This window comes from Malania oleifera, chromosome 1 (assembly GCF_029873635.1).
Source record: "Malania oleifera isolate guangnan ecotype guangnan chromosome 1, ASM2987363v1, whole genome shotgun sequence".
NCBI classification, from domain to species: Eukaryota; Viridiplantae; Streptophyta; class Magnoliopsida; order Santalales; family Ximeniaceae; genus Malania; species Malania oleifera.
The window spans coordinates 141,338,472-141,347,097 of record NC_080417.1 but is presented as its reverse complement, the minus strand read 5'-3'; the positions used below and the strand labels follow the sequence as shown (position 1 = coordinate 141,347,097).

Genomic DNA, 8,626 nt, shown 5'->3' with positions numbered 1-8,626 from the left:
CCATTTAAAATATCAATTCATAGGTATTTCCTGTTATTCCAAAAACTTGGCCCCCGGCCACAAATACAATCTGACCTATAGTCATAAATTAAAACTCGGTCCTTGGCCGTCAAATAATAATCCTGACCTTTGGTCAATCAAACAATACCCGGCCACTGGCCGTTATTTCAAACTCCTGTATTTCATAAATAGTTCTAGTATTTTCGCAAGCATTTCTAGTATTTCATAAACAATTCAATATTTCAAAATCCCAAATCCAGATATACAATAATCGATACCAATTAAATCATTTGCCACACGATTTTCCACATTTTAACATAACCATGTAAACAAACATGCTTACCACCGTTCATTTTATTCAAACATACCATACCAAATATCCTAGGTTTGTAAAATTCATTTTGCATGGTTGGTTTTCAAAATAACTTTTAATTTCTTAAATATATAAATATATAAATATATAAAAATTTAATAAATTCATGTTTAGTAAAATCTTCACTTAACTTAATCCCCCTTACCCGATTCTTGAAAAACCCAATAAAATCCCAACCTACACCCTACGGCGTTCAAAACCCCTGAAACCCTAAAATTCAAATTCAACCACATTATTCATCACAATCTTGAGAATAACTTTCCATAAAATTCCCTTAGGTTCTGAATACCCTAAATAGCCTAATAAAAGCCTAAATTATTAAACACTCCGATTTAGGATTGGTACTTCGGAGCTCCAATTCGAAAACCTACTTCGGTTAGATTGTAGAGAATCTCCCCACGAATCTTCTGGTAATTTCCATTCATTAATTGGGCTTAAGATTTAAGGAAAATTGAGGTAAGAGTGAAAATTGGTCTTACCCGAAGAGATATGTCTACGCCGCTTTTATGACAAATCCGCTCCAATAGGATTGTCAGTGGCGGTGGTAGGAACCCAATGGTATCTTCGAATTTTCGATTGGCCGAATTATGGAGATGAGATTGAGGAGAGTGGGAGAGAGAAACAAGGGAGAGACGAGAGAGTGAGAGAGATGCTCTCACGAACTTAATCTTGAAGGAATGTTATTCCTTCAGGTAAACTTATAGAATGTTATATTAATATACATATATATATATATATATATTAATATTACAATATAATATTATATTATATTATTTTAATTAATAATTATAATTAATTTAATATTAATTTTAATTTAATATTAATTAATTAATTAATAGTATTTTTATTTTTTTAGGATCATTCCACTAATCTTATTTAACTATTTTTGGGGTTATTATAGTTTCTCCTCGATTCAACGATCAGAAGCCGCCACGTTGATCCTAGGAGTTTCTCCACAAGTCTGCTGGAATAGATTGTTGATTGGGGCAACTTGAGCACCATCCCAAAATCAGGGTAAGTAGATTATTTGGGTATTTACAGTTTTATTAGGCTTATTTGAGTTTAGATTTTGAGTAATATGAGAATATACTGGAGTTTTGTGAAATAAATTAGTGTATTATATTTTCAGGATTAGGGTATTTTTGGGACCTTGTAGATATGGGTTAGGGACCCCAGTAAATATCTTTAGGAGGCCAGGTAAATTATAGTTCAAAAAATTACGAGTATGTAGGTTCGAAGAAATATAGTTGATTTATTGGAAATATGTATTATTTCAGGATTTTGGGGATAGTACGCCGTGAGCGTGAGGATAAAGTTGGAGGTGAGCCTCCCAACCAGTTAGGTAAGGGAAATATGCTATGCTAGTAAATTCAGAAATATTATCAATAAATTATAATATTTGTTTATTAAGGTACAGGATATAAATTATACGGTTTTACAGATTTCAGAACATGAGTTTTATTAATTGTGTGGTCTGAGTATATAATTATTTAGTACAAAATTTATATAGTTTTTTAGAATATCATGATTTACAGTGTATATATAGACATATATATTTTATAGATGGATATTTACCAGATAGATATTTTATAAATATTATACAGACAAGTAGTTTACAGTATTTACAGAATGTCATGTTTTCTAAAATCATAACACTCAAACATTATAGATTATTCAGTCAAATATGACAGCCAGATATTACAATCAAATATTACAGTTATTTTAGTCAGATATTATAGTATTTTTAGATCAGGTTTATAGTGTTATGGTTATTTTTGAAACATGATGAAAATAGTAGGATATCTATAGAAATAGTATATACAGTATCAGACCCTGATGAATCAAGTTATGTTCAATTAGCAGAGGTACCTTTGCTAGTATAGTTCAGAGTGCAATCACAAATCTTAGATAGTATGTGGATGGGTTCTGTCAACCGTACCTGGAGGGTTTGCAAACGCCCTAAAAGACTAGGTTGAGGTGGCCGATTTGACGAGTTAGTTACCAGTTCTGTGCCTAGGAGAGGTTGTAGTTTGGCCGGGCTGAGGATTGGTAGAGTTACAATTGACTTACTTGGTAGACCAACCAGGATTAAGTCCTACTTACGGGCCGCACAACCCTTTCATGAGGGGTTAAATCACAACGTACAATTTTCTAGGGTAAACATCTCAGTTATGTATATCTATATAGATTTATAGAATATCAACAGATATAGTATGATACTAGAAATATGAAAAAGTAGAAAACTCACATATTACAGTTATATTTTAAATTATGATAGATGCAAATTATATTGTATATTGATTTAACAACTTCTACAGTTTCATATATTGTCAGCATAGTATTTATGAAACTCAGCCGCCACACACTAGTAATAGCTTATTTCCTCTTACCGAGCGTTGTCTCATCCTAGTGATTAAACATTTTTCAGGTGATCCAACTTGGCAAGCAGATCAGGCTCGCAAATAGAGAGATCTTTTGTACTACCCTATTTATAGGGTAAGCGTATTCAAGGGATTGTATTTTTTAGTAGATGATATTGATGTGATGTGTAAATATGTATGTAGGATTTGGAAACACTGAATTCTGGTATTGTAAATATGGGTGTATGACTTTATGTTTTCCACTACATAGGTGTGTCAATTTGTGTACAGGTATACCTTAGAGCCCATCTGGGGCCTGAGATGTTATAGCAGTTATTATAGTGGTATCGGAGTAATTTATATATAGAAAAAAATGGTGAAATTTTTGGGTTGTTACAAGTCTTATATGAAAATTAAAAGTTGTATAATGGGAATACTAGAAATGATGAAGAGAGAGAGAGAGAGAGAGAGAGAGAGAGAGAGAGAGAGAGAGAGAGAGAGAGAGAGAGACCAAGAAAAAAGGAATTTAGAAGAAAAAGTTAAACCTTGAATAAACCAATCTTGCCACCACTATCGCGAGTTTTGAGGGGGGGCAATAATAAGTTTTGAGGGGGCAACAATAAAATTACATGTGGGAACAAGAAATTCAAGTCATAGATTTAAATTTATATAGTATTGCATAAAATATAATATAAAATTGTATTGAACTTTGTAGAATTTTAAACAATTTTAATTTTAGGACTTGAATTTCAAACTCTAAAATGTAGTATAAAAAGTAAAAAACCACAATAAAGATAATCCTTGAACATTTGTTGGAGATTTTTTTTTTTCAAAAATAATTGTGTTGCTCTATTTAGATCCTTACGTGTGTGTAAACTTTGCAACCCATAAAAGAGCAGAATTCTTTGGGTTGTTAAACATTGTCATAATTAGCAATTGATCGAAACCCATCACGGTGCTCTCCACTCAAATTATTCTACCCAACAATGTGGTCTGGACAAGATTAGAATCAATAGTTGTGCAACAATACTCCTTAGCTTTAACAATGAGCTAATTACATCTTATATTATTCACTAATTTAAACTTAAAATTACATATAGCCAAACAAAATTGACATTTGAAATTTTCCTTTCTCGAATTGGATGATAGAAACAGTAAGTCAAAAATCAAACAAAGCTACACATTTAAAAAAAAAAAAAAAAATGGTATCATATTTTATAATGCAATAATATAGTGTAAATTTTTCAATTTAGATTGAGCTTTAGACTTGTTTTATTAAAAGTTCCCCTATCGCGCTTCCAATAGAGTAATAGTAATTTCATTGCTCGACGATTTTTTTTGTGAAGTATCTGCTTCTTCAAGTGGATTCCTACCTATAAAGAAAGCTGGCTGCTTGGGTTGAGGCATTATGCTGTCATCATCACTGCCTAACATTAAAAGCACAAATGACATGTTTGGTCTATCCTTTGAATGTTGTTGAACGCATAATAGACCAATATGAATGCATCGCAATACTTCAGATAAAGGGAATAGTTCCAAATATAACGCATCGATTAAGTCAAATGGCTTGCCTTCATTCCATAATTTCCATGCCTAAAGCACATAAAACCATTTTATTATTAACTATACCAACAAATAGAAGAAAGAAAATTAAGATCCTATACTCACATGTCCAATTAGGTTAAGGCTGTGGCTCGAGTGATTAAATCCTCTACTTCTTTTCCCACTTATTATTTCCAATAGTAGAACACCAAAGCTGAACACATCAGATTTTATAGAATATAACCCATCAACAGCATATTCTGGAGCCATATAACCACTGTGACACACCATTTAAGAACAAACACAATTATGATATATGGAAGCAAAGTGGTGTGTGTGCGTGTGTTTGTCTAGTTAAGAGGACACTTACTATGTTCCAACAACTCTCCTTGTCTTCGCTTCATTTTGTTCATGATCAAAAATTTTAGCCAAACCAAAGTCTGAAATTTTTGGGTTCATCTCATCATCAAGCAAGACATTACTCGCTTTAAGATCTCTATGTATAATTCTCAACCTAGAATCTTGATGAAGATAAAGAAGCCCGCGAGCAATTCCACAAATTATGTGAAAACGCGTAGACCAATCTAATTGTCTACTTCTTGTTTGATCTGCAATATTTCATATTCAAATTAAACTAGTAATAAAAAAATATATCTAAATGAGTAATTTGACTAATTTACTAGCAAGCTAGAAGAGAGTCAAACCAAAAATAAAGGAGTCCAAGCTTTTGTTGGGCATATATTCATAAATCAACATTCTTTCTTCTCCTTGAATGCAACAACCCAAAAGCCTTACAAGGTTTCGATGTTGAAGTTTTGCAATCACTATAACTTCATTTTTGAACTCACTCAATCCTTGACTAGAACAAACCGAAAGCCTCTTCACAGCAATTTCTTGTCCATTTAATAATGTACCCTGAATATTACCATCCATTGAGTATATAATTCTATATTAAATGAGCCTATTTAAAATTTTCATGGTCATCAATACCTTGTATACAGGTCCAAAACCACCTTCTCCAAGCTTATTGTGAGATGAAAAATTGTTTGTGACATCGACTATTATAGACAATTTGAATAATGGTAGCTCGAGATGTTCCCCTTGAACTTCAACAATGTGAACTTTATCTTTGTTGTTTCCTGCATGTTTTTTGAAATTTAATATATGGACTTGACATTAATTACAAGAAACAGAGCAAGGGACAATAGGTAATATAGAATTGACATGGTCAAATTGAGATAAACAAAGTTCAACTAAAATTTAAGGTAAAATTTTGGCTTTCTTTTAATAGACGCTCAACATAGAAGTTGAAGTCTTTAGAAACAAAAATTCAATCATGAGCATTTAATAAAAATGTTGTAAGGTGTCTACAATGTTTAAAACAATCTTAGCTTTCTTTTGATAATCTACTCAACATAGAAGTTGAAGTCTTAAGAAAAAAAAATTTTGATGATGAGTATTTAATAAAAGTGTTGTAAGGTGTCTGCAACGTTTAAAATGAATTTTTTTTTTTTTTTTCATTTTATTAGTGGTAAATAATAGGTCGATAATTTTATAGTGTTTAGAAAAGAAAAAAAAAACATGACTACCATAGTTGTTGGAGAAAGTTGACTCTTTTTTAGCTCTTAAAAGCTAATTGTAACTTTTAAAAGTTCCCTTGAAAAAAAAATAAAAATAAAAACTAGAAGATGACTTTCTAAAATGTAAAAAAGTTAGTCACCAAGCATGTTATATCAAATCTTGAAAAAAAGGGATGGTCATGCAAAATTACCAAATTCGCCATAAATTCTTTCATTTAGCCTATACAATTTCCTAGTTTTGGCAAAATATCAAAAACTTTGGGAATTTCTATTATATAAGAAAGATAAGTAAATTGATAAATTCGATTAAATTTTAAAATTCAAATTTAGAAATTAATTTTTATGATGAAAAGGAAAAGATTTCAAGCTAGACTTGTCAAACAAGTCATCCCTATCATATTAAAGAAGTTATTTAATTAATTGACTAATTGACGGTCTAAAACTCAATTATTTGATTCTCATCTAAGAAAATAATGTGAGTAAGCAGCCTAACTTAATAGTTTTTCATGCAAGTAATTCAATCTTGCAAAATAATGCCTTACTAGTTTCTCCAAGTAAATTGAGCTCAAATTAAGATCCTTAAATAATTATATCATAATAATAATAATAATTAGTTGCTAAATGCGGGTATTAAAGTACCCATTCAGCCACAGCCAAACCCTTTAGAACATGGTAACGAAGTTCCTTTAGAACAGCCGCGTGACTTCTTGCATCTCAATCTGAAAATTTATTTTCTTTCAGCGCATTACAGCTATAAATTTTCATCTTGCAGAGAACCCTTTAAAAGTTAATGGTTGCAACAATCATAATAAAAAAAAATTTGAGAATGGGGACTGCCTGAGTGATTTTACCTCGTAAGCTTCTCTTGCTTCTGCGGATGCAATAGGTGACAATAAGCAGCACAGAAACTATACCAGTGACAGCCACGGTTATTGCTGCTGTCTTTATCTTAGACCGTTGGTTTGCCCCTTCATTGTCAAAAACCAATTTAAGAAAGCGAAAGTATGATCAAATGACATCTATAAAACAGAAAATGAATGAATGATTTCATCGATTGGGGACGAGAAGATAGATTTATTGCATAATACAGTGGAACAGAATGAGTTAATTTGAGTACACTGAACAAAAATTTATGTCAACAACTAAAGAAAACAAAAGCAGCACATACCTAGTTCTGAAGCCGGCATTCGAATGTAGAGGTCCGGTCCACCGGCTGGAAGCAGCCGAATATCAATGAGGTCGCCAAACCACATGACACAGCCACTGCCTCCGCCTCTAATATCGGAGTTTGTATAAGCCGTACAAGAACAGTTGGCTAAGCATTTGGCCCTGCATTCTTTAAGATTCATAGTTGCGTTCACCCAAGTCTGTGAGGTCTCTGGCAGTTTCAACCCTCCAAATTTGACAAACCCATCTTTGTGGCAGTTCAGTGGCTTATTTCTGACACACCCAAGTGACCAGTCCATTATGTTCCATCTTTCTGCCGACTTAGGTGCGAAACCCTTCAGACACTGGCAAACTGGTGACTCACTGATCACACAAATTCCATGGGCACCACATAGGCCATAATTGTCACAGTGATCTCTAGGTGCTGATAGGTACTCTTCCCAAGTTTGATCCACTTCAATCCATGTGTATCGCTGAAGTGAATAGCTGGTTTCATTCAAAACCAGCCTTGTTATCACTGATTTGTTTCTGAGCTGGTAAGCGTAGAATATCTCCTCCTGACTCTGGCTGAAATTAAACCGATAAAGCGGATTAGGCCGTAATTCAGGAGCACCACTGAATCGAAGGCCATTCCACGGTCCAGTCCTGTAGTACTTGGTGTTGCCCTTCCACATAGAGGGCTCAGGAAAATTATGGAGTTCTATATCATAAGTAAGCTCCCCTGGGGAGGGATCATCTGAGTTTTTCCAAGATTTTAAACGCCTGTTGAGACCGATCCTCAAGTCCCTCCCAACTTTCATCCCCGGTAACAATGTATCGGTTGGATAATCAAAGCTTTGCCATAAATAACTTCCTGGGTCACTGTCTTTCTCATCTCTTAATACAAAATTTCCTGAATCCAAGAGCTGCGCCACCACTCGATTCTGCTGATCAGCTGCTTTCCACGAGCTTGCCGTCCAAACAACAGTATTATTAGTCCCACTGAGAAGAACAAGACTGCCTGTGCTGTTAATCATCAGCACACCGGATGTATCGTTGATTGGGTTCTCTCTGTTTGCAACCCAAACAACTGTTCTAGATGGGATGTTCTTGTACCAGATTCCCAAGTAATGTTTCCAGGAATTTCCCGGAGTGCTGAAGAAACCCAATTCAAAACTTCCCCCCTGCGAAACTAAGGTACTGTCATTTCCCAGAGGCTGGGATGGATTAATGGTGTCAGCTGCATTGGATGCTACGGACTGGACATTGAATAATCCAATACATACAAACATAAAAAATGGGTTACCAAGGATAGCCATTTGATTTCTAGTACTCTTGTGTATGCTACTCTTCTTGGCAGGTTCCCAGTGTGGCAAATTTTGAGGTAAAGAGAGGAAGCATGTTTCCTTACATTTTATGTTCCCAAATGAGGACAATGGCCACACGTACATATTCTAGTTTTGTGATCCTAGCAAGCTAAAAAAATTTCCTCCCATCCAATGAAGAGCAAAGATTTGCAGCATTTGAACCGAGTTAGATTCCACTTGCATATAAAATATGGACTTTGATATGTTTCTTTTTTAGTCTATTGTTGAAAAATTAGCATAGGGAGGAAAAGGGTACGT

General features: G+C 33.8%; 1 protein-coding gene across 1 annotated transcript; it reads right to left on the bottom strand.

The window, feature by feature from the left end:
- Positions 1-4,020: 4,020 nt before the first annotated feature.
- On the bottom strand, positions 4,021-8,320 carry LOC131149385 (G-type lectin S-receptor-like serine/threonine-protein kinase At4g27290). Its single transcript, XM_058099791.1, has 7 exons — positions 7,024-8,320; positions 6,707-6,823; positions 5,266-5,414; positions 4,980-5,190; positions 4,646-4,883; positions 4,402-4,552; positions 4,021-4,326 (listed from the first exon to the last, which is right to left on the bottom strand). The coding sequence occupies exons 1-7, from the start codon at positions 8,318-8,320 to the stop codon at positions 4,021-4,023; spliced, it is 2,469 nt and encodes an 822-aa protein (XP_057955774.1).
- Positions 8,321-8,626: the final 306 nt, after the last annotated feature.

Excerpts from the sequence above, each read along its gene's own strand:
- LOC131149385 (XM_058099791.1), bottom strand. The coding sequence starts at position 8,320 with ATGGCTATCCTTGGTAACCCATTTTTTATGTTTGTATGTATTGGATTA. Across the intron at positions 5,415-6,706 it reads AAGCAAGAGAAGCTTACGAG|GAAACAACAAAGATAAAGTT; the intron begins GTAAAATCACTC and ends AAAAACATGCAG. Across the intron at positions 4,327-4,401 it reads GCCTTAACCTAATTGGACAT|GCATGGAAATTATGGAATGA; the intron begins GTGAGTATAGGA and ends TATGTGCTTTAG.